The sequence below is a fragment of the Caretta caretta genome, chromosome 5 (genome assembly GCF_965140235.1).
Source record: "Caretta caretta isolate rCarCar2 chromosome 5, rCarCar1.hap1, whole genome shotgun sequence".
Lineage (NCBI taxonomy): Eukaryota > Metazoa > Chordata > Testudines > Cheloniidae > Caretta > Caretta caretta.
In genome coordinates, this window is record NC_134210.1 from 86,391,506 (window position 1) to 86,418,492 (window position 26,987).

A 26,987-nucleotide genomic window follows, 5' to 3' on the forward strand; every position below is an offset into this window, starting at 1 on the left:
ACGTCTTCCCAGGTTACAATCCCCCATTCTGTAGGTATGACTTGCATTCCTTGATTCTAGATGTATAGCTTTGCATTTGGCTGTACTGAAAGACATGTTGTTTGAATTGGACCCAGTTTAACAAGTGATCTAGAGCGCTCTGTATGACTGTTCTGTTCTCCTTATTTACCACTCCCCCAGTCTTTGTGTCACCCACAAAATTTATCAGCAGTGATTTTATATGTACTTCTACATCACTGATGAAAATGTTTTTTGTTATTTAAAGTAGCACTCACAGCATGCTCCACATTATACACACATATAAGAAGACTTATTCTTTCCCTACAAAGATTAAATGGTACTTTTCCTCTCACAGCCTAATGCTCTCGCTCTTGTAGCATAGCGGTTGTCTGTCTTCCAGTCACCCAGTCTATAACAAACCCTAAAGAAATATCTCTGTGTGAGCCAAACTTCTCGTTCCTTTTATAAGAAACCTAAGGGTGTGATCCAACTTAGCAACTTAGATGCTTAAACTCCAGAGTTAGGTGCCTATGTCTCCATGCCCGTGATTCATGAAACTCCTGCTTGGCTGCCACCTAACCCTGTGGGTGCCTCAACTCACTCGTCACTTAACTTTCTGCTGTAAAAGTTCCCTAGGCGCCCAAGTATTAGACCCTGGGGCATATGCACTGCTGCCTCCCTTTAGGTACCCAGGTACCTATACTGCGTAAGCCCCAAAGTGATTCATGAATCAGGGGAAGACAGGCATTCAGCTGCCTAAGTCCCATGCAAAGCCTGACCTAGATTGCCCACCTCCAGGTGAGTGCTCAATCAGTGGGCTACACGTTGTAAGTTGTAAGTAAAGTGGGCTGCCCCCTTTTCCAGCCATTTTGTATGGAGCAAGGCAGGCACCTAGCTCATTACCACAACACCTCTTTATCACTGACTCCAGGTGGCTGGTACCTGTTTGTGGATCCCTAGTGGAGATAGGCACCTACCTTTGAGAGAGGGGTGGGGCTTAGCACACATCCCTGTTGTCAGTATCACCCATTGACTAGCATAGGTGGCTTCCTACCTAGCATAATGGTTTTTGTATTCCCATTCTTAGGCTCCTATCTCTCCCTATTCATTGTATAGGGAGCCCAAGGGCCTAACTTGGCTTTGTGGATCACAGTGTTATTCCTGTGATTTTCTAGGTACCTAAAAATTAAGCACTGCGATGCTGAGGGTTGCAACACCTAAGTCCCTTTGTGGATCTTGCCTCTACTTCTCACCTGCCCAGCAACCATCCGTGTATCCAAGGAGACAGTTTATCCATTACGTTATTTTTAAAATGACTTAAGTTTCTTTTCAGCTCCCAAATTGTTTAGCAGCAGGCAACATATTCTCTTTAAATACCCACTTCCACTATTGCATGCATACATACTATAGTCCTTTGTTCAGCTTCGCTTCTTTCAGTCCACACGTTTGGAGATGTCTGCACAATGATGCCGAATGCCTAACACAGCTGTTCGTATGGTTTATTCATGTATGGCAAATTCACTTCATAAGCCAGTGGCCTCAGTCTCAGTGTTTATGCAGGTGAAGTGTGCTGGGCTGGGGGAAAAATCCATCTGCAACCCAGGGCCAGGAACATTTGCCCTGCATGACATCACACAACTCTGTGGGCAGGAATAGCAGCCACTGTATCTGCGTAATTGCAGATCTCATGATGTCCTACCCTGGTCTATGCACAAATTCTTCCTGCATGCCAGCCTGTGTGGGGCCACTGTGTAGATGCTCTTCAAGTGCTGTGTGACTGTTACTAACATAATTGTACAACCACACACAAATGTCAGCATCATTCCTAATTTGTATTGCATTAGTCCCTAGAGGCTCCAATCCCCTTGTGGTAGGCACTGGACATGCAATTGTCTACATTGCAATGAGGAAGTGTGATTGCAGCATGTGTAGGCATACTCAAGCCACCTTTGATCCAGCTATATTTCAGGCACAGATTCGTATTGCTCCGTGGAAAGGGAGTGGGTTTCTCGGCCCCAGCAAGTGTAGAGGTGGTATAACCAGTCTCCCTCCACACAGTTCCAGAGTGTCAGCCTGGAAGAGTGCATAGAGGGGATCAGTGTCGAGCTTCTGTATTGGCTGTATGCCACCCAGGGATTTCCCAGCTAGCCAGTTACGCCAATACACCACACCTTTGTGTCACTGGAGCCATAGCAGGGCCAAAGATCTGGTTGGTATCCTGCATCTGAATACCTCCCTCACGCCTCATTTTGGGGAAGTTCAGAACCCCCAGTTGGAAACTTTATCGCACAGGCACACATCAAGATAAGTAGATTAGAAAATCAACTAAGATGGCGATAAAATTATGGAAAACAGATTAAAGAGAAATAAAGGTAAATTTAATTTGGAATGATCTGAAAATGTTCTCTAGTGTCTATCTCCTTATTTTAATAGAAAGCTCAGAATTCTCCTGTAACTTGCTGCACACAGTTACAGTCAGGTGATAATGAATGACATTCATTAAGGTTTCTCTTCTTGAAGGAGCTTTTCAAATTATGGGCCCTGATTCTGGTCTCACTTACACCAGTTTTACACTGTTGTACGATAATTCCATTGGATTGGAGTGGAATCACTCCTGATTTCAGATGGTGTGAGTACGAGGAGTATCAAGCCAATGTCTTAAGTTAGCTGTAGCTAATTGCTATTTTTGTTCATTCAGATTTTAATAAAATCTATACATCATGAAAAGAACAACTGTTCTTGGCCTGGAGGTCCTTGTGCCATTCATTACTGCATCACAATGAAGACTGTATAAATAATGGTGTGTAAATGTCAGCATCTCTCCTTCTTTCCTCTAGCGTGCCATATACTGGAATGCTGTGATGACCTGGCCCAGGATATTATCAGCACCATAGGGCAAGCTTTTGAACTACGATTTAAGCAATATTTACGGTGTCCCTCTAATATACCTGCTCTCCATGATAGGTGAGTAACATTGCAGTAGAATCTTTTCTAGTTCTGCAGTTTCCTTCACCAGCTGGTAAAGTGAGGGGTGAATCTATGGCTGTGCTGTGGATGAAACTGTCTTAGAAGAACTGGATTTTAAACACACTTTAAAACAGGTTCTGATAAATGAGTGAAACATGGTTTGCCTGATCAATGTGGATTGGCCACAATCATTTTAAAATCACGTTTAAACATGGCCTCTAGGCTAAACGGTTTTAAAATTATAACGTCCTGCCCATACTGGCTAGTCAAACGCTTGTTAGAGATAGAGACAGGCGGCCAGATTCAGAGGTGATGTATGCTATAGGAGGTATATGGCACATCGCTGAGTGAAACTAAGGGACACTAAATTGGTATAATTTACATAATGAGTGACCAGAACAAGTTGTAAATTACACCAGCTAAGAGTCATCTATTTGGCCCCACGTCAAAGCACTATTTTAAGCACGGGTTTTAAATGGTTATGCTCTGGCCCATATCCATACTGAAGGTCTTTAAGCCCTATTAGCCTAAATCTGTTTAAAATTTGTTTTTAAATACAGCTTTATACCCAGTGTTGATGGAGCCTTGAAGTAATGCAAATGGAGGAACTTCCCAGGGAGGTTGGAATCTATCCTGCAGGGTTTCTTTGTAAAGTTATGAATGTTCATGACAGATTTTGGTCTGCTCATTTTAGAGATTTTTCTTTTTTCTGCAAGTCATAAAGATCATCATAACCCTTATTTAAAGTCAAAGAAACAGGCTTTCTAAAAACACATAAATAGAGGTTAGGCTGCCCCTCCCATGAAAAAAGTGCACATTGAAGGGCAGAGTGGGAGGAAACCCTATGTGAGATTGTTCTAAAAGGGGAACTGGGTTTACCCCCTACCAAATTAGCCTATGGTTCTGCCTTCATACTGATTTTCACATCTCTTTCCCCCACCTCAGTCTCTGTCTACCGTAACATTTTTAGAAACTTTCCCACCAATGCTAGCACCATATCAGCTCCCTTGGTGTGAGCAACATTTTGGTTGGATGTATTCCTGAAGGTTTCATCACATGACATAATCTTTAATGAAAGATTAATCTTTAATTCCGGGAGACTCCAGGACAATCTTGGAGTTTTGGCAACCCTACGCATAGTGAGTGTGGGTTGCTACCATTCTGATTTGGAAGAATTTTACCTTCCCTTTGCACTGATGTAAATGATAGCTTGATGTGCAGTGAAACAGAAAATCAGGCCTATTGAATTCACCAAAGTCATTCCTGATTCACACCAGGGTTATTTAGATCAGAATTAGGCCCCAAGACATTATGAAGGATCCTTTTTTTTTTATCATCAGTTAATCAATCAATCACACAAATAATACTACAAATAACATGGTAAATGTAACTAGGAAAGGTGTTGTAAAGAAGTTTTTAATGGATGTCATTAATAGGGATATATATATAGGACCTGATCCAAAGCTCGCTGAAGTCAATGAGAAGGCTCCCATCAACTTCAGTGGGCTTTGGATCAGCCTCATTACAGGGATGGAGTGCTGCTTGGTTCATCCTATTTTACTTTGTAAATGTCACTTAATTGTCAAAGGGCTGGGTAGTATATGGCCCATGTAGCTAGTACTACAGTGCTTCGAGTGCTGCAAGATGAATAACGTAATCCCTTTCTACAGGATGCAGAGTTTTGATGAACCTTGGATGGAGGAAAATGGAGAGCCAGCAGAACATCCCTATTACAACAGCATTCCTAATAAAATGCCTCCTACTGGTGGCTTTATTGATGCTAGATTCAAAACTAGGATCCCAAATGCCGCAGATACTGCTCAGGTCAGTGAAATGTTACCTGCTTAGCTTTCTTATTCAATCAAAAATTTGAAAGCAGCATTTTATTTCCAGATCAATGCACTGACAATATTAAATACCTTGTAGCTTTTCATATAACTGAATTGTTCTGTGGCAACTTATTTATTATTGCTTCATGTTCATTCATGTATTTAAATAAGAAATGAAACATGACTCTGTATTGTTTATTATTAAATTCTGGCTTGTCCTGCAATGGTTGTGCTGGGGGAGAAGAGGCTAAAGATGACCTCTTACCTATCACACCTGCTCAGTAGACAGGTAAAATCATAGGCTTCCAGATCACAGAATGCTAGGTGGGAGGCCAACATTTATTGTTCTCAGTAGGACATGGCTAAGTAACTAGGGAGAAATTATAAGGTCCCCACTCCCTGTTAATACACAGAAGGAAAGATAGTGTACACTGTTTCCTTTTGGACCAGCCCTATGGAGCTTTCTGAAAGCCCTATTGTACTATAGATCATTTTCCCTCTTTCTCTGGCCCCATTAACATTTAATTATTCAATTATATAATTTCAGTGGAACAACTTCACTAAGAGCTCCTCATCAGGATATGCCCTGCTCAATGGTTAGAGGAACTCACCTAAGAAGTGGCAAATCCCTGTTCAAATCCCTTCTCTTCATCAGGCAGAGGTGACTTGAACCAGGGGTCTCCCACATCCCATGTAAGTACCCTAACCACTGGGCTAATGGTTATAAGGGAAGTCCTTCTCCTCCACGTCCCTTCCCTGTTGTTTTGTGTGGAGTTGGTGGCCTCTGAGTACACCTAGTGGATTGGGCCCTTCCTGTTAGTTAGGTGGAGTAGTGCCTATCTTCCCCTGGTTCGTGTATCACTAGCAGAGCTAGGTGCCTCCCTGCAGCCTGGGTTTAGGCACCTATCTCTGTGAGGGGGCGAGGCTTAATACCCATCCATTTTATCAGCCTCTCCTATTAGCTAGATTAGGTGGCTTTGTGTGTTGCATTCTAAGCTGCCTATCTCTCCCCATTCATTGAATAGGAGCCGAGGTGCCTAACTCAGCTTTGTGGGTTGTAGTGTTGTTCCTGTGATTTTTCTAGGCACCTAACAGTTAGGTATTGTGATGCTCAGTGTCACAGTTCCTACGTCGCTTTGTGGATCTGGGCCTGGCAGCCTGCAGAGCTATTCTCTTGGCTGACCTAGGCAGCTGGATCAGGTGGATCCTGTTAGCTCTAACCCAGGACATAAAAAAGGTTGAACCTCTGTATGAGGCGCAGGCAGCAGCAAATCCAGAAATAGCCGAGCTCAAGTACATGTCCTGATAGAAAGTTTATTTAAAGAGGTACCATTGCCTTATAAATCACATTCCACCCCCCCCCCCATGCCCCTCGTTATTATTACATGGAACACCTGAGAATGCTATAACTGAACATGCCTAGGGAGGGGACTTTTTTACATATTCTTCCATTTGCTTGCTTTGTGCAACTTATTTTTCGTATAGACAAACTTCGCTATTTCTCCTGTATAGTCACTATCCCCTGCTGTATGTATGACTCTTTCCCGCCACAATAGGGGAGAGAAACATTTTTTGAAACAGGATACTTTGATTCTAACCGAATCAATTGGCAGAGGGACTCATGGGCAGGGGTAGCACCTGAAACTACTTTTAGCTAGTTTTTTAATTGACTAATATTTCAACCTGGTGGTGCCCCCTTAAGTTAACAGTAAAGGAAACCCCAGGAAAGGGTAATTTGGATGCCATCCAGTTGTTTGTGTGCTGGGTTAAGAACAGGGCACTTCAACAGGGCTGCTTTCAACTACCTGAAGGGGGGGTTCCAAAGAGGATGGATCTAGACCTCTTTTCAGTGGTACCAGATGACAGAACAAGGAGTAATGGTCTCAAGTTGCAGTTGGAGAGGTTTAGGTTGGATGTTAGGAAAAACTTTTTCACTAGAAGGGTGATGAAGCACTGGAATGCGTTATCTAGGGAGGTGGTGGAATCTCCTTCCTTTGAGGTTTTTAAGGTCAGGCTTGGCAAAGCCCTGGCTGGGATGATTTAGTTGGGGATTGGTCCTGCTTTGAGAGCGGGTTGGACTAGATGACCTCCTGAGGTCCCTTCCAACCCTGATACTCTATGATTCTTACAGGCCAATCCTACTGTTCTCATTCAGGCAAAAATACAAGGATTGGGCTCAAAGTGTGTGCTCCTTCAAGCTGATTCATGAAGGCAGGTCCCTGCACCTATATGGAGTCCCATTGACTTCAGTGGGGATGAGCAACTATAAGAGGCTGCCCATATTGACCCTACTGAAATCAGTGTGGCTCTGCCGGTCTGAGTGGAACAGCACTCAACATCTGAGCCAAAGATCATAATGTTGGTGGCACATCTGTATTTAATTCCCAGAGATGCCTTGTCTGATGAGAACCCCCTCCCACCATACAGTCAGTAGTTTCCAGAGAGTGAATCTTTCTGTTAATCCTTTTGAAGACGCTTACTCATTCTTGTATTCCAGCTTCTGTTTCCTGCAGAGCATCCTCAATAGGTGGTCAGGGTTTGCCAATAAAGAAGGCTGCACTGGATGAGAATATTTTATAGACACACCTGATGTTGTCATTGAGGATTACAAGGGTGAATAAAAGCAGGAAGGAGTGAGATTTTCATGAAGGTCACTCACACTATCATGAGCTCTAGCTCACGAAAGCTTATGCTCAAATAAATTTGTTAGTCTCTAAGGTACCACAAGTCCTCCTGTTCTTTTTACAGTCAAGACAGAATACTCAATCATAGTGTCATGCATAAGGAATGAAAAGAAGACTAGGTTTAAGTAGAACAGAACCAAAAAAGCCTCAAAGATGCACACTGCATCACAGTGTTTTAAAGGAAGGAGTAGTTGAAGAATTGTTGTTTGTATGTCCACTGTAGTCTGCAACAGCAGCAGGAAGAGAACAAACATACTACCAGAGTCGACACTTTGGAGACAAATTCAGTGAAGATTGGCAGCCTGCTCCTGTTAAACAAGGTGAGTTAAACTTTAAAGTAATTATACTTCTCAAAGGGTATGTCTGCACTGCTGCTGCGTTGTTTTTTTTTTTTTTTTTTTTTTTTTTGAGAGTATCACAGGCTGGGTCAACTGACTCAGGATTATGGGGCTTGCACTACAGGACTAAAATGGCAGTGTAGATGTTCCTGCCAGGGCTGGAGCCTGGGCTCTGAAATCTGGCAAGTGGGGAGGATTTCAGAGCCTGGACTCCATCCCGAGCAGGAACTGTCGATACTGCTGTCTTTAATCCCACAGTGCAAGCCCGTGAGCCCAAGTCAGTTGACACAGGCTCTGAAACTCACTGAGGTGTTTTGTTTTATTTTTTAGTGTAGACATTATGTAGGCCCCAATCATAGAGTTTGACTTGATTGGGTGGATTGGGGCCATAAGGTGAAAGTCTGATACATGGAAATCTTGCAGCAAGACACTATAGTTAATTGATAGTTTCTCTCCTCCCTTAAAGTGAATTTTAGTGTCAGTGTTTGTGACAGGTATTGGATAAACAGCTCTGGGAACTGAAATCCAATGTATATCCTGAAAAACAAACACACACACACACACACTTGTGTGTGTGTGTTTCAGAATATACATTGGATTTCAGTTCCCAGAGCTGTTTATTTAATCAGTGATTTTGGATGCCTTAATCTTTGGCTGCCCAACTTGACACACCTTTAAGGGGCCTCATTTTCAGGAGGTGGGTGGTCAGCACTTTCTGAAAATCTGACCTTTTGAAGGTATCTCCAGTCGTGTCCTACAAATCAAATCAGGCAACCAAAATCAGTAGTTACTTCTGACAATGTAGGTGTGTGTGTGTGTGTGTTATACCCAGGGTACACTCTGGACTGGTGAATAGCTGTGACACCCATGCTTTCTAACCTTTACACTACTTTGCTGTTGCCTCCACTCCTGGACTGCTCACAAACAGCCAGCCTCCACCCTAAACCCCGCTTTGCATCCAGCATTTATAATGGTGTTAGATATATAAAAAAGTGTTTTTAATTTATAAGGGGGGTCGCACTCAGAGGCTAGCTATGTGAAAGGGGTCACCAGTAAAAAAGCTTGAGAACCACTGCTCTAGCATGTAAGTCACTCCCAGCTATGTCTGTGTGCACTTGCAACCTGCTGGTCACAGGCTTTCACTAACCTGATTTACACTGGAAGGTGACCACAGCACACCTCTGGTCCCAGACTTTTCCCCAGAACTGTACATCTTCTACTGCTCACTCCTCTCCTGGACAATACAAGCTAATATAAAGTCTGCTATTTTATTAATAGAAATGATATACACATATCCTGTTATCTCAAATGGAGTTTCCCAAACACTTCAATTCAAACACACTGGTCTATATAAAACAATAAAACAAGTTTATTAACTACAAAGATATAGGATTTTAAGTGAATTCAAGTAATGAGGCATAAAATGGTTACAAGAGAAATAAAGATAAAATGCCTAACTTAACAAACTATGTTATATTCAAAGCAAAGTTTCTGTCATCACATGCTCTCAGTAGTCTTGCTGGCCAAATTTCTAGACCAGGGCTCTCATCTTCTGTGTAATGGCTGCTTCCTTTGTTCCTTCACAGTCAATCAATGGACAGAGAGTAAGAGAGGAGGAGGAGGGGTGTCATTTTTATAGTCAGTCCCCCTCTTAGAAATGTTTCCAGCTGAGAGTCAGGAGACAAAAACTCTAAGGGTATTATATCTCCTGCTGGTTTTCCCACCCGTTGGAACTCCCTTTGTTTTCCGCTTAAATGCAGATTAAGCAGAGCACACATTCTTTTGTTTTAGACAGACCTGTTTGCCATTTTCTGTTTGGGCAGGGCTGTGGTTTGGAACATGGAACTGTACAGTGGAATTTTATAACTTTATGTACAATGTTGTTCAGGACAATTATTGGCCAGTAAATTATGAGTTTTTAAATTATACCTTACAAGGCATACTTTGTACAAAGATTATTACAATAATGGTCAAAGGGTGAATATAGGGGTACAGACCATCACAGTGTCTGTGCTTGCACATATGTGCATATATGAGCTGAGTTGAGCAAATTATATGTAACAAATAATTGATTTCTAAAATTTTCCTGTTTTGCTTTTTGTGAATGTCATGAACAAATCATAATATTCTGAAATATATTCATTATTCAGAATTTTTATGCACGTCTTCATGAAATTTTCCCCTCATTTGACTAGTTTGCAGTATTGTTTCAGATATTTGATATTTAAATTTCAAAACTGATGCTGTGTTGGTTGGTTCTCTGATTGCATGACATGAGTAACTAACCAATGCTGTCCCAGTTTTGAATATTCCAATCAAATACAGCCAGTAGTCAGGCTTAAAATTCACTTTCCTCCTGTATTTGTGCTAGTAAACAATAGGCAGAAAGTGAAGACAAAAGGACCATGAACGCAGTCAAATCAAAATCAGTTTTGAATTTGAATGACTATTCGAGAACGATTTTTCCAATGTGCCAAGCTCTAATAGACAGGCATGTTGTTTGTTGTTTGTCTTTTCATCTCTCTTTCCAGAGACTGTTGAGTCTGCACTTTGGTTAGTGGCACCTCCTATGTTTGTTCTAAACAATGCTGCTTTATCCTTCCAAATGCGATGTTAAAGAGAGGGAGGGGAAATAAGTCTTTTGAATTTTCCAGGGTCCTTGGACATTTACAGCGTGCCAGAAGGGAAGCCTCAGGTAACCCCAACGGGAGAGGTGCCAGCTTATGTGAACACCCAACATATAAACATGGAAGCTCTACTTGCACTTCAGGCAGATGCTGAAAGTGCATTCAGTGGAACAAAAGAGTGTACCAAAGACAGCAGTCCAAGAAAAGATCTGTTTGATATGAGTGAGTTCCCTTTTAACTCTCACCTCTAATAACAGATCTTACATAATTAGTCTTTTATTTTGGACCAATAGAATTGCCATTTATTCATTCCTAAAACGGGTTGAATTAATGAACATGATCCATATCTTTCTGAGTTTGAAATGATGGGTTCTTATAGTTTTGAAGCTAAACCAAGGTAAAAGGTGTTAACCTGCATCTACCCTAGGAAGAAGGCTGGGCTCTAACCTAGATCACACTGATCTAACCTAGACCTCTTTTCCTAATTTAGGATGTAGACTCATGGTCTTATCATAGCATGTAATTAAACATCAGGGATCTTTGTTAAATTAATACTCTGTTTTGAAAAGAGAGCAGATATCTGTGTAATATAAGTGACTATGCAGATTATGCAGTTCATTTAAAATGAATTCCTCCTAACTAACTGGCCAGACAATAAGAGAGATCTGGTCCTGTCCAGAACATACAAATACCAGCTACCTACAAATATATGACCATTAGCAATTACTCCAAAAATGTCAAAATTGTCTCTGATTTTAATATATTTGTTTACAAACAACGTTCTCTAAGTTCTTAATATATTATATAAACTAGTAATACACCATACTGTGTTTGTTCTTCTTAAGGATAAATGGAAGTGGCTATTACAAGAAAATAAACCAGGGTTAAAAAGACTGGAATTTTATTTTTTTGTAATGCAGTTTACCTGTGACTGATCTTGCACTTGTTTCTGTACCTGTAACCAGAACCTTTTGAAGATGCTCTCAAGAACCAGGCCACTGGGCCTGCGCTGAATAAGGCTACCTCGGTCGAGTGTACTAGTCCTCCGTTACCCAGAGCAGCTAACTGCGCTATAATGGATGAACTGCATACAGAGCCTTGGTATCAAGGAGAGATGAGTAGGAAAGAAGCAGAACAGCTGTTAAAGAAATGTGGAGACTTCCTGGTCAGGAAAAGCACCACAAATCCAGGCTCCTATGTGCTGACTGGTATGCACAATAGACAAGCCAAACATCTTCTTTTAGTGGATCCGGAAGGAACTGTAAGTATTGACTCCTGGATGACAGTAAAAAAGTGTCCGACTCTATATATTTTCTGTAAGCCAGAAAATGAACCCTATTTATAACACTTATTTGTTATTACAGGCATTTGTAAGGTTCCCATCACCTAACTTAAATCTCAACTCACGACGCTTAGCTGAAGAACGGCTGCAGCATTTCTACATGGATAGGTAGCTCTGACACCACTTCCTCTAGTCTAGTCCTCAGTGCAGTACAGGGGCGGTCAAAGGTATTAAGTTACTTTTGTGGCCCCCAGATCCCTTGGCTGTCTGGGGAGCAGTCTGGTCCCTTGCATTAGTTAGAACAGCCTTTGCACTGCTCTTATTTCCACCCAGCTGCCTGAGGCCCCAATCAGTTGTTCTGATAAAAGTGATCTCCAGAGAGTAGGGGCGTGACTTCCTTCTCTGGGACTAGGTTCTGACTCAGGCTTGGGAGAGAAATGGCATACTCTGTCTCTCTGCGACCTGAGGATTCCCTTAGCAGGTTAAATTGGCTTTCTAGCAGCAGAGCAATATAAAGTAGCCAGAGCTGGGTATGAAAACTGGTCCTTGGTATTTTTGTAGCTGCCCATCACTGAAAAAGTAAGCAGATGACACAAAAATAGGGGGAGTGGAAAATAATGAAGAGGACAGGTCATTGATTCAGAGATCTGGATCACTTGGTAAACTGGGTGCAAGGAAATAATATGTTTTAATACAGCTAAACTTAAATCTATATCTATATCTATCTAGGAACAAAGAATGAAGGCCATACCTACAAAATGGGGGACTATATTCTGGGAAGCAGTGACTCTGAAAAAGATTTCGGGGTTGTGGTGGATAATCAACTGAACATGAACTCCTAATGTAATGCTAGGGGCAAAAGATCTAATGCTATCGTTGGATGCATAAACCAGGGAATCTCAAAAAGGAGTAGAAAGGTTATATTTGGCACTGGTGCGACTGCTGCTGGAATACTGTGTCCAGTTCTGCTGTCCACAATTCAAGAAGGATGTTGGTAAATTAGAGAGGGTTCAGCGAACAGATTCAAGAATGATTAAAGGATTAGAAAACATGCCTTACAATGATAGACTTAAGGAGCAAAATCTATTTAGCTTAACAAAAAGACAGTTAAGGGGTGACATGGGTGCAGGCTATAACTCTCTTCATGGAGAGCAAATATTTAATAATGAGTTCCTCAGTCCGGCAGAGAAAAATATAACATGATCCAGTGTCTGGAAGTTGAAGCTAGCCAAATTCACTGGGAAGTAAGGTGCACATTTTTAACAGGTGAGAGTTATTAACCAATGGAACAATTTACCAAAGGTCATGGTGGATTCTCCATCACTGACCATTTTAAAATCAAGATTGGATGTTTTTCTAAAAAATCTGCTCTAGGAATTATTTTGGGGAAGTTCTCTGGCCTGTGTTCCACAGGAGGTCAGACAGATGATCACAATGGTCCTTTCTGGCTTTGGAATCTATGCATCTGTGAGTTTGTGAAGGGGCTCCACCTGATATGGGAGGGTGGAAAGCAACATATTTCAGTTCCCTGTTCTGAGTGGCTTACCCGTCTGGCACTTAATACAATACTTTCTATTCCTGTGTAAAATGCTAGTTTAAATAATAAGAATCAGAGCAACAGGTTCCTGACAAAATAGTGTATATGGTATACATACAGAAGGACCAATCCTACTGGGCCTTACTTCTACTGACTTCAACAGAGAAACTTGCATAAGGCCAGCAGGGTTTGATTCACAAAAGCTTTGACTAGAGAAGGCTGCTGTACGTGCTGTCATTGTATTTGCCACAGGAGGGCAGTCAAAGAATATTATTAAGATGTTTTCCATTATAACTGGATTACTCCTGAGGTTACATGTGCTTGTGTCAGCCTCGACAAGCCAGCGGAAATGAGTGCTGAATCTCTGAGATATGAACCTCTTTGACTCACTGACTGAAAGTTTACCAGTGTTTTGTGACTCCTGCAGAAGGGCCTTTTGGTTTATCATACAAATAGCTACCTTTCGAGTGGGATGCCATGAGGATTAAGTAGTAGGGTCCTATCATACCTTTAATGCACAAGCCTGCAATATGGCTGGTGCAGAGACGCAGTGTCCTGGTTGGAGTTCTGGTAGGCAGGGAGCATGGGGCCATTGCTACACAGGGGTGCACCACATATTCCCTTCTGTGCATGACCAGGATATTGGCCTCACATCCCTCCACTCCTTCCTCTTAAGGCAGCATGAGCCTGCTCCCCTCCCTGCATGAAGATCTCCTTGCATCACCTCTCTCACTTGAGTCCATTTGTAATACATCTCTGAGTCACAATGGCTATGCTGCTTCCTCCTTGCTCTGGGGCTGGGGGGAGTAGTAATTTACTGGTGGTCTATATGAATACTTAGCAAATTACAGCACTCACCCCCAGTCCCACCCCTGTGCTTAGTGCCAGCCAGCAAGAAGTGATGGAAGATCCAAGGATCCCTTCCCAACATACCTCCTGCAGGTGAGGAGTAGTTGAGATGTCTTACCTGGTATCTGCTACCCATTTGGGTTCAAGATCCATGTAACCTGTGCAGGGATGGAAGGAGGTTCTGATTTCTGTAACAGGGTAGCCTGCCTCTTTAAGGGCCAGGAGGGCTTGGGTCAGCCAGCTCTGTTCAGTTAGCCCCACTCCGTTGTGCTTATGCTGAGTGTGAGGTTTAAAAGGAGGAAAGCCAGTGGCTGCTTGCTGGCTGGGGAGGAGATTCCCTGAGCCAGAGATGGGTCTTTTCAAACTTGACTCCCCAAGTGGGAGGCCCTGGAATTGTTGCTTGACAGAAAGTGAGAGGCAACTGCAGAGTTGCAGGTGGTAAGAGAGTGGCAGTGAGCAGGAGGTTCCTGCAGCAGAACCTTGACCATGGGGGAGGGCTTGAGCCTAGAAGCCAGAGGCAGAGGGCTGAAGAAAGTTGAGGACCAGGGGAGTAGTAGAGGGGTTTGCCTGCTGACCTCCCAAGCTGGAGAATAGAGCGTGCTGAGAGAGTGCTGGACCCTCTCCTGGGGAAGAAAGGACTACAGATAGGAAGACTAGAAGGTTCCTTCTGGGAAGAGCAAGAGACAGACTCTAGCTAGAAGGGGCTGAAGTGGCTACTTCAGGGGTGAAAGTAACTTAAAGGACTTACTGGTATGCCTGAGTAGGGGGCGAGGCCTCAACCGGAAGGGGCGAGGCCTTTAAATCCCCGGGCCCTTTAAATCGAGATTTAAAGGGCCTGGGGCTGCAGCTGTGGTAGTGGCATCTGGGAGCCCCAGGCCCTTTAAATCATTGCCAGAGCTATCAGCTGCGAAGGCAGTTGGGAGCCCCGGGGCTCCCGGCCACTGTTGCTACCCCGGGGCTCCGACAGCGATTTAAAGGACCCGGGGCTTTGGCCGCTGCTACCACAGCAGAGCTCCAGGCCCTTTAAATCGCCGATGGAGCCCCCGGGGGGGTCCTGGCTGCCAGGGGCTCCAGCAGCGGGGCTCGGGACACCTTACTTTGGGATTAACCTCATTTAAATCAATGAGACTTCTCATGTGGTGATAGACAACTTGGGGTCTACTCAGAATGCAGTTGGTCAGAAAAATGTTTTTTTTGGTTGACAAACACCAAAATATTTCATTAATATTGCCTACATTTTCAGCAGACATGTTTAACTTTTTGATGAAAAACCAAACCCCAAATATTTTTCAGATTTTTGGCAACAACAAATGAAAAAATTTGGGCCAAAAATTGCCTATCCCCAGGAGGTTTGGATTTTGTTTGAAATGTTTTGGTTTCAATTTTTCAACAAAAAATTGAAAATGTTTGCAGAGAGCAGACACTATCTCCAAACTGTTTAATTTGATCAGAAGGTCAATGTTGTAAGTTGTGATGGAAAATCTTCAACAAGGCCTATTCAGAGTGAGTAAATGTGACCAATAAGAGAGCAGACAAAACAGAAGTTTGGAGAGAAGTGAGGGAGCAGGAGACAAAACAACTAATTTGTAGATGGAAAAACCTCCATTGACTCTAATGGGAGGAGGCTCAGACCCTTAAAAATGTGTGTGTGTGTGTGTGTGTGTGCGCGCGAGTGCGCGTGTAAACAGATATAAAAGGAAAATATTTTGTCTTATTTTCAGTTAACTTTCATTTAATGGTAAAGGAAAGATTGGTCTGTACTTAGCCTTTACTTTTCCATGCTCTTCTTTTAAGGTTCGTACAAAGGATCGTGTATTTGACAGCATAAGCCATCTCATCAACCATCATCTTGAGAACAATTTGCCAATAGTTTCTGCTGGAAGTGAACTCTGCCTCCAGCAGCCAGCTGAGAGGAAACAGTGACCCATGGTGACATGTTCAGCATTTGTAAGCTATAACCACTGCAGTGGACACTGCAAACCTAGAAACATGTACATTAAAAAATACACACATCTATCTATCTATCTATCTATCTATCTATCTATCTATCTATCTATCTATCTATCTATCTATCACCAATATGTTTTCTTGAGCTTTAAAAAGCCCCATCCCATACAGTACCATTTGAAATTTCTTACTGCTATATGCAGACATAAGTCTGATTAAAAACACAGACAGATTTCTTAAAATATAATTTCAATAAAATTATTCTGATTCTGTAATGTGAATATTGACACTGTATATACATACATTATATATAAATACAGTAATATATTTATATTTTTCAAGTCAGTCTGTTGAAGGTATGGAACTAATGTTCTGTGCCATGTGTTTTTAACTGAAAAAGATGCCCATTGTGATTGTTCAGATAAAAATAGAATTCAACAGTCTCATTTCCTTGAGAATACAATATTAGAAGTCTTATTTGTAGTTTTATCTAATAAGCACAATTATGGTGAGAACACAGGCGGATTACATTGGTTAAATACCAGTCGAGGGGATTAAATAGTATTCTAACATAGGAAATTTAGCTTGAAACAATTTTTAAAAGCATTATTCAGTGTCACTGAGTTCAAAAGCATTTTCTCTTTCTGATGTCCAGTTTGAATTCTTATATGATGCTACTCAAGATATTTGTAACTTGCTTTGACAATGATTTGGTGTGATCTCTGTGTACAAGGTGTATGCATTTGATTTTTCTAACCATAATATTATTGAACTAATATTCTGCAGCTTTGATTTATTAAATTCAACACTAAGATTATTTACAAATAGTTCACTTCTTGTGCTAAAGAATTAATTGTTTTTGACTGCCAGTCACCAATGAGATGTCATACATTGACTAAAAGGGTTCAAACTGGTTGCTTTTTTTAATATATTTGGTGCAAGATGCTTTGGTCAAAGACATGGCTGAAAAAAAATTTTTCTCATAGAACAATGACAAAAATGAATACCTAGAATGTTAGTCCATTTAAATGATCTAACTTGGATTCACTTAGTTTTTGTGTGTCTCTCCCTAAGGTACAGCTTCAAGTTAACCTTTAGCAAGTGATTGTTTTTATAGATGTATTGGTTGTCTCTAATGAGCAGTGTGGAAAAAACTGATATACATTAAGTTGCTTTTTAGCAGGTATTTCATTAACATTTGGTATTGGGGCGTGTACATTGAAAAGTGCATTCTGTCCAACACACACACACTTCATTAATTTGCCTTTCTTTTGGAATGGACTTTGTCTTTCAGTTATACATATCTAACTGAGGGCCAAATTCAGCTCTCTGTTAATGGATGCAACTCCCATAGACTTCAGTGAAGGTTGCACTGCTGTAACTGAGAGCAAAATTTAAACTTCAGTATTTCTAAGTCAGAAATTCAAACCAAGTTTCAGGATTTGATTAATAAAGGCCCTGATTAAGGAAGGTACTTACACGTATGTCTACCCTCAAGTATATTAGTTCAGTTGAAGTCAATAGGACCTGTCATGTCCTTAAAGTTAGACATGTGCCTAAGTATTTTGCTGAAATGGGGCCAAGTTGACTTCAGGATTTGCTTTAGAATCCATTCCTAGGATGGCAGTTTTAAAACTCCCAAATAATGTCCTCCTTGTGCCATGGACTACGCAAAGGACATTACTTTGCAAGTTTGTTTAGGATTAATCTCTAATTTCGAAAAGGAATCCCACAGCTGGTTTAGAGCTCACTACCTGAAAAGAGCTATCAGAGGAAGAACTGACTTTCAAAGATTTTTGAGAATTTAAAATTACATTTTCACCTCTAATCTCCCCATCTCAGCATGTTTCACTTCCCAATGCATTCCCACAACTAGCCCCTATTTCCCTGTCTACCAGAGGTGAAAGTAAGCCTGTACGGTCCAGTATGACATACTGGCAAGAGCCAGTACGCCGTGCCGGACTGGACCGGCTTCACCAGGCTGGCGCTTTAAAGGGCCCAGGGCTCCCCGCAGTGGCTGGAGCCCCGGGCCCTTTAGAGCACCGCCCAAACCCTGCTGCTGGAGCCCCAGGGTAGCAGCAGCAGGGCTCCAGTGGTGATTTAAAGGGCCCGGAGCTCTGCTGCGGTAGTGGTGGCCGGAGCCCGGGGCCCTTTAAATCGCCCCTGAGCCCTGGGGCTCCCAGCTGCTTCTGCAGCTGGGAGCTCCGGGGGTGATTTAAAGGCCTGGGGGCTTCCAGCCGCAGCTGGAGCCCTGGGGCCTTTAAATCTTGATTTAAAGGGCCCGGGTATTTAAAGGCCCTGCCTCTTCCGGTTGAGGCCATGCCTCTTCCAGTTGAGGCCATGCCCCCCTGCTCAGGAATCCGGAGTACTGGTAAGTCCTTTTAGTTACTTTCACCCATGCTGTCTACCTGAAACTTCCCAGCCTATGTTGATCCCTTCCTGGAACTCTTTCAGCCATTCAAGACGCACCCTAGCTGGTGTCTCACACTAAGTTACTCATCTGGCTTCTCTCTTGGATCCCCACTAATCACTTCCTGACACATCTTTACATCTAGGCTGCAGAGGCTGATTATCACAAGCACTTCCCCGTGCAGCTGTTGTTGCAGCTTCTCTGCATCAGACCACACCCAAATTTTCTTTCCTCACCCCTTCCTTATCTGTGGGAGGAATCAGTTCTTCTTTATGCCTCGTAGTAGGCAGGGAATTATGGCAGCATCTTTTCCTTCTCCTCCTTGCTGTGATGATATAGCTGTTTGCTTCAGTTCCCATCTCCTCTGCACAGAACAGTAGGTTTGGGTGAGAGCAGAGAGCACAGGAAAGGAGTCAGATGCATCAGAACACTCCCCACTGGCATGGATGGAGATCTTCAGCTTAGGTCTGCCCTATTCCATGCAGGAACACGGAATGCTGAAATATGGAGGTACTTAAGTAGCACCCTATCTGGTAGCCGTGACCATGATTTTAGGAAAGAAAAGTCTTGTTTTGCTTTTTCTGTGATTATACTGTGCAAAGTGACTCTGTAAAATTTGCATCTTGTGGTTAGGGCTAAATTAAGGCAATCCAAGGCCCCACGCACACACCCTCCAATGGGTTCCCTCTTTGGGGTAGCAGCAAGTGTCAGAGTGAAGACGTATGGAACAAGCACATCTCTGAGAGTTATTGTTTCAGGCTCTGTATAGACTCAGACAGGCACTGGTTACCTTTGGGTCACAATTTCAAGCTTTTCTTAGCGTTCATGAGGGCTATTTTTAAAATCAAATGAAAGCTGAGATTCTGACTTCCTTGTGTCACTCTAAGAGGTGGGACATGACCCTGATAGTACCTATGCTTTAATCTGGCACAGCCTGTGGTTCTATTTTTATCATCTTTCAATAATTCCATATCACATTTATGAGTTCATTTGTAAAACAATGTTGTCTCTAATTTGTGGCCCTGAAATCTCTAACTGAGATTGAAAGTCAAACTGGATTCTTTCTGGTCTGCGCATCACCGTGCATAGGAAAGATTCAACAGTGAGAATGGTTGAAACTTTCTCGATGAAAATTCTCCTGTCAGAAAATGTGGTTTTGTCTAAATTTCTGCAGAAAAATGTAGATTTAGACAGTTTTTTTGAATTTATGATTGGAGGAATCAAAGGGAAAAAAATTCACTTTGAGTTGACGTGTCAGAATGAAATGTTGGTTTGAAACTAAAAATGCCATTTCAAATGTTGATTTGTTTCATTTATATTAAAGTGTCGAAATTATCTGTTTCAACATTTCCAATTCAAATCTTTTCAAAAATTTTTGTTCCATGACACTTTTTGCTATTTTGACTTTCCGTTTGATGCAGAATGGAAACTTATTGTGAAATGTCAAAATTTCCTGAGGGATTTAGTTAGAATTTAGCTAGCAATTCTGTTTGGCTTATTCTGCTATAACAGAGTGTAACTAACTATCAAAACTAAAGTTGTTTGTACACAATTTGAAAGGAAAAACATGGACCCCAATCCTGCAAACTTTTAGGGCAGGTCTACAATACCACTTAAGTCAGCGGTTCCCAAACTGCAGGTCGGGACCCCAAAGTGGGTTGTCATTCCCTTTGAATGGGATCGCCGGGCTGGCTTAGACTTGCTGAAGCCCAAGCCCCACTGCCCAGGGCTAAAGCCAAAGCCCTAGGACTTCAGTCCTGGGCAGCAGAGTTCAGGTTGCAGCCCCCCCCCCCCTCCACCAGGGCGGTGGGGCTTGTTTGGGCTCAGGCTTTGGTCCTGGGGTCGTGAGTAATTTCTGTTGTCAGAAGGGTGCAATGAAGATTGAGAACCCCTGGCTTAAGTTGATCTAATTTACATCGCTCAGGGGTGTGAAAAAGCCCTCTCACCCCCAAGCGATGCAAGTTTTGCACTGTCCACACCAGCACTATGTCAGTGGGAGATGCTCTCCTGCCGACATAGCTTCTTGCCGAGGTGCAGTAATTATGCTGACAGGAGAGCGCTCTACTGTCAGCATAGTGCATCTTCACCAGACACACTACAGCATCAGTGCAGCCGCACTGATGTAGCACTGTAGTGTAGACTTGCCCTTAGTTATGTCAGTAGCACACAGGAGATAATGCATGGAGACTACTTGCATAAACGAACACTAATCATCTGAGTAAATGTTTGAAGTTCAGATTTCTAGTTTATTTAGCTTTTTTAAAAACAGTCTTTTCCCTCAAAACAACTGAATAGCAATCCATTTTTACATGTTTGTTTATTATTACTACAGCTGGGACACTAAAAGATTTTTACACATTTATTTCACTTTATTTAAAATGCACCGGTGTCTCAACATTTCCTTCTTTAGGTCTTAAGGACTTTGCATGAAACCGCAACACTTTGCACTTGGTACTTTGCACAAGTGTAAGATGATTGCAAAAGTTGTAAGGCTAAGGAGAATCAGGCCCCACCTACTTCCAGCCATCTCACAGGAGACTTTTAGCGTGCTACAACACAGGGAGAAGAGCGGCTTCTGTGGTACTTAAAAGCATACATGATTGCAGAGCTAGGCACCTGCTTAGGTGATTTTGAAAATCCCATTAGGTGTCTATCTGCATCCTTAGCTACCTAAATACCTTTGGAAATTTGGCCCACAGAATAAAGTGACAGGAGATGGTGCATGAATGAAAGCATTTTAAACGTATTAAAATAAACTTGTAAAAGAATCTTTTGCGTTGTCCCAGTTGTAGTCTTCATAAACTGGCAATCAATCAGCTGTATGTAACAGACCCTTTTCCTAACTTACCGTTTTTTAGATCAAATGGGTACAGTGAAAACATGAGAGATTTGCAGGAATATTGTAACCATGTAATTGTAATTGCACACGAACACAACCTTTACTTTATTTTCTGAAATTGTAAATAGGCCCTCTGAAAGCTTTAACACATGCTTTGAAAATCAGCCTTCAGATAGGTGGCAAGGAGACACAGAATGATGGGGTGCTTTTACTGAATTCTCAAGAATATGTTTCATGGGCTACATCTTCCACTATAATTAAGCTACTTTGAGCAGCTTTAGTGGCATGAAGAAGCTGGAAACTTGGCAAATCTGCCCAGCTCACAATTTCCCTTGGTGAGGTAGTACTGGGGTAGGGAGAATTACTAGAGAAAAGGGGGGGCCTGAGCTATGGTGATTCCCAGCTGCTGGAATGGATCCTTGTGTGATCCATCACCTGCTCTTGTTGCTGCTCATTGGATTTGGTCCTGTATGTGAAAATAACAGAATAAGGATATAAATAGATGAATGCAGGGCCCAGTCCTGCTCTCATTAAAATCAGCGAGCAGTTTGCTCATGACTTCTGTGGAGGGAGGCACGATTAAACCTTTCATGATGGGGAGAGTTCAATCCTGTGAAGTGTTTCCAGCCCCAAACATTCAAAAATTATGAGTCAGGCCCAAAAAATCAGGATATGGGCTTAAAATTATGAGATTTTTAAAAAATCATAATTGTGGGTTTTTTTTTCTTTCTGGTGTCTCAGGCTTTAGGTTTCATGTTTTCAAGCTCCCCCTCCCCTCTAAAAAGTCTACTTTTTAGAATGAAAGATGAGATTAGCACATCATCCCATGATTCAAGGAGCTGGGATTTTACAAAAACAAAAACAAACAAAAGAGAGCCAAATTTGTGAGACACATGATAAAACCATGAGTATTGCAACACTGGAGTGTCCTCAGTTTCTTCCTAAGGGGTAGTTGAGGATGTTCAGAACTATGTAGGAAGCTACGGGTACCTTGCAGTAACAGGCCTATTGTCTAGACGCATTCCAAATTATGTGTGAGGACAGCTAGAATCTGCCCATCAGTTTGGTTTTCATTTATGTTACAATTGTGCGAACCATGTGCAATAGACATGCCTTAGGGCCACGTTACTAACTCTTAAGTAAACCAAACGTTTCACATTAATTTTACTGTAGGTGTGCAAGAGTCGTTATTTGGTTGAAATCAATGCAAAATTTTCAGTGAAGTTGCCCTTATTAGTTCTGGCAGCTGAATTTCAGCCTTGTTTCCGAAGTTTCAATCAGACATTTTGGTTGCTGCAGAAATTTCAATCATGTAGATGGCACAAAGAAAAAAATACCATTAGCTCCTGACTTCAATGGGTGTTCTGCCCAAAAAAGTACTCCTGTGCTCATCTTCAATAATGCAAGCATGGGAGAGCTAGGCTGGCCATATCTGGGTGGAGAGCACAGAGGGAGACCCAGCTTCCACGGCATTCTGTCTCCTTGCCTGGGGAAGACCCTCAGCAGAGCTGAAACTTTGTAGGTCAGGTGATGGTGTGTGGCGCAGGAGAGGGCGGAGACCATCAGAATTCCACAGCATGCTGTCCTGCAGACCACACAGATACCACCAATGGGAGTTAATGCTGTCCCAAGCAGCACTAACTTCTACGGCATCTGTCCTAGGGTTTGTGTTAAGGAGCTGCATGGGAAACAGCCAATGGTGCCATTTTTCCTGGGATGGCTGAGCCAAAGCCCATTGAAATCAATGGAATCAGCCTGTAGGTTTGTAGGCCCATGACTTTTGCCTCTTCTACAGCCCCCAGACCTTTCCTCTCTGAGGAGAGTATTAGAAGGAAACTCCATAAGTGTCCTATCAGGGGGTTGCGTGGCCCTCTCATATAGGTTTTCTATGGGAGATTGCAATTTAGGACTGAACAAGGGCTACAAGGTATGAATAGAAAATAAAGCAGTGCACGAAGAAGATGTAGGTATGTACTAGAAATCTGGCAGGTATCACCTGCCAGTTTTATATGTTCTGTGTCTGGGGTTTATTATTTATTCCCCTCATGGAATGGTAGTCTCCTATTTCTTAGCATGATAGTCTCCAGGTTCCCTGCTATGCAGTTAGGAGAGGAGAATTAATAAATATTTATACCCTTGTACAATTATTGCTGGCAGACAAAATGCCAGATGCTAGCTTCAATTTATTCGTAATGGAATTTATACATATTTATATATTTGTAAGTAATAAATGCCCCATTTTAAAGCTGGCACATTTTTGCAGCGTCCAGGCAATTTGCAGCTTTATATCAGGACTTTGCAACTTGTGACTGTTTAATAACATTTAGTTACAAATCCATGTTCCAAACTTTTGTCCAGGGCATCAAGGCAGAGACCCTCAAAGGTATTTAGCTGTCCAACTAGTTACACACTTAAATACCTTTAAGGATCTGGACTCCACTGTCTACTTGATGCAGCGAATAGAACCAAATATGTACAGTAAGTGTAAATATATATAAACAATGCTGTACACTAAGGTGGAATTTTCAAACATGTGCAGCCTTCACCCAACTCTGCTGTCACTAAAGTCAAACTCCCATTGATTTTACTGGGAGCAGAGTTAGGCCAATGCTCAATGCTTTTGAAAATCCCACACCAGGAATACGAAATAAAAGAGCTCACCTCAAACACTTACCAACAATATTGAGTTTTTACTTCACATATTTTTCCAGTTAGAGTTTTGTGAAGGTTACTTACCTTGCTGCTGATCAAAGTAGGGGGAACTGTTCACTAAATCATATATTTGACTCTCACACTTGTGATACCTCAAAATTAAGAAATACAATGGCTAAATTTGAAATGTGTTCATGCCTAACATGAAGATCTATTCTACAACTTTCTCCCCCAGTTCCTCCTCTATCTTCAGTGAGGTTATAAAAAAAAACAACACCCAGGAAAAATTTCATTATAAACCAATGAAAATGCATTATAAACTAACAAAAAATAATGAATATAGTTGGTATGGGAAATAGATTTTTTTCCCGTGTGACTAGATTTGTGTAGTAATGTCTTCTGTTCCAAGTGAAGTTCTCTAGTCCAAACATAACTTAAAGCCTGGCACAAGCTGAGTTTTTTTGGAAGATGAATATGTTCCTTTCAGTCATGAATTTTTTTAAAAAAAACTTACTGCAGTAATTTTTTTTTTTCAAAAGTACATTCAAAATTTATTACTTTTTAGAAACATTTTTGATTGAGAATTGTACAAACTGGTCTCTCTGTAAAGATGAGTGGTGTGTGGAAATACTGTGGTTGTTTATTGTCCCTGGAACTTTTGTGAGTTCAAAATGAAATCTATTATGAAATGTTCTACTATGTCCCAAGATTTTTGCTAGTCCACTGCTAGTGTCCACTTTGTTTTTAGAGCTGAATCGACTCTTAGGAAATCCTTCAGCCACGGAATTTAGTCACTTAGCCCATTTTTGATTTTCCAGCTTGTGCAGGAAGTAATGAACTCACCACTACTTTTATCAGATCTAAGGACTTGTCTACATGGCACAACAAAGCACCCTAGAGAGGAACAGCAAATAGTGGAGTGCTGTAACATGTGGCGCTCTAACTGCCCCATGTAGACTCTTCTGGCATGAACTAAAAGGTAGCTGATTAACTAGGTGCCTTTCAGTTTGTGCCAGCACAACCTATATGGGGTAGTAAGAGCACAGACGATTAGACCACTCTACAAATCACACCCCTCTGGAGAACTTGGCCACGGCATACAGACAAACTCTAAATGTAGGCAGTGGGCCTGATTCTTATCCCCCTTCCACTCACTAGTTTAACTCATTTTTTACTTCATTGAAGTCATTCCTGATTTAGAGCAGAAACAGTGAGATCAGAATCAGGCCCAGTGTGAACCATGGCCAAATTCTACAGGACTTACTTCACTGAGGAAGTGAGTGATGTCAATGAACTGCTCATGTCAGCAGAGTAGGTGGAGTTTGACCCCAATTATTTTAGATTACAACATGCTAGGGAAATAAAATGACAGTTAGGGCCAAATAATGTGTTATGAGTTGGCCGCAGTTACACTGGAGTAGTTTCATTTGCTCCAACAGAGTTATTGTTGATCTACAAGAATCCATGTGAGAACTGAAACAAACCCCATTAATAAGATTTTGCCAGTTACCATTTTCATAACACAGATAATTGCTGCTATATGTCCTGATTCTGGGCCAGATAATATCCTGGTCTGTGTGCCGAGATTTTCCTCTCTCGTCTGCAAAAGGATGGAGTTGGTGGGTTAGCCAACTCTACAGTAACATCCTGTTCCGTCCTTGGACATGATGGACAGCACTCTGAGGGTTGGCATTCATGGAGGAGGAAGGGCACTGATTGGGTGTGCTTGTGGGGTGGGGAGTGGGCAGCCCCATGTTGGATCAGTGGGAGGCTGGGCTGATGCACATCAACCCAGCCTCCCTCTTATCCCACAGATTACTTGAGAAAGGCAGTACCTTGTATTAGCTTCCTTGTAGAATTTCCCTCTTTAAGGGGAGGTCAGAAGTAGCTGTGGCCAGGGATGCTCCTTGCTGCCATAGCCCCTAGGGAGTGTGGATGGGGAACTGGAGCTTTACAAACAGTGGAGGCAGCACTAATGTAGATGCTAGGGGAATCCTTAGGTTTGTGGGCAGGCCCCACAGCTCAGCTCATTCTGTGACTGGGCAAACGGTACTGGCAAAACTCAGAGAAAACTCTCCTTTGAGTTCTCTTCCAATTTAACCTGCTTCCATGGGGTTTACCACTGGAAAGGACTGTCCAGGCTCCTGAGAGAGGCTGAACCTACAGCTCCAGCTGAAGTCAATGGATGAAATTGTGCTCTGATTACATCAGTGTAAATCCCATGTAGTCCATTAAATTAAGTGATGCTACACCAGGTTTGCACTGGTGGAATTCAGCTCAAAGAATATGGTCCAGTGAGAGTTGATCAACCCCTCTCAGGATTTCATAGCTTTGTGGATTTTATGATAGCAGATGGAGTTGCGTGAACATTATTTGTTTTAATTTTTATTGTTATGGCAGGTGAAAATAATGAACTTTTAGGCAATGCTTCACTTCTAATTACAATTGGTTACTGGGAAATGTGCCTTTATTATGAAATAGCATAATTCTGCTTGTGTAGCAAACCCTTAGAGCATTTAACTTAATTACTAAGGATCTGAGCTTGTTCCCACTGAAATCAGAGGCCAAACTCCCTTTGACTGCAACAGAGTCAGAGCCTGTCATATTTGGTTGACATTGTATTTGTGTAGACACAGTGCTTTCAGACATGACTTTTATAATTTAACTAAGTTTTCTACACAAACACACACGCTTGTTCCATTTCTTTGAAAGGTGACTGCTACATCATAACTTTGGTTCAAAGGTTTGAGATTTAAAAAAAAGTTTTCTAAAAAGTTTAATGTATTTAATGATTTTAAAATACTGTAACGCTGTAAGACTGTTGGCAATAAAAACTCTTGTGAAAGCTCTTTTCCTTAGGTGGTTTCTTTTGTAGTCTGGAACAAAAATAAAGGCTCTGAAATAATGAGTGTGAAGCGTGTATTTCTTTTGTGTCTTTTCCTCTATGTACAACAAATCAGCTAGACTGAGGGTCTGATTCTGATCCCACATAAGTGCAACTTTTGGCCCAGTGCAGAACCAGTTAT

General features: G+C 41.9%; 1 protein-coding gene across 4 annotated transcripts in view; it reads left to right on the top strand.

The window, feature by feature from the left end:
• SHC3 (SHC adaptor protein 3) overlaps positions 1-26,869 on the top strand; it is a 91,913-nt gene extending 65,044 nt beyond the window's left edge. For all 4 annotated transcript variants that reach the window (XM_048850313.2, XM_048850312.2, XM_048850314.2 and 1 more), the window contains 6 exons: positions 2,838-2,964; positions 4,638-4,791; positions 7,704-7,800; positions 10,473-10,667; positions 11,411-11,706; positions 15,908-26,869. In XM_048850313.2, coding sequence (XP_048706270.1) covers positions 2,838-2,964; positions 4,638-4,791; positions 7,704-7,800; positions 10,473-10,667; positions 11,411-11,706; positions 15,908-16,036 — 998 coding nt within the window. In that variant the 3' untranslated portion in view covers positions 16,037-26,869. The remainder of the gene's footprint in view (positions 1-2,837; positions 2,965-4,637; positions 4,792-7,703; positions 7,801-10,472; positions 10,668-11,410; positions 11,707-15,907) is intronic.
• The last annotated feature ends 118 nt before the right edge of the window (positions 26,870-26,987 follow it).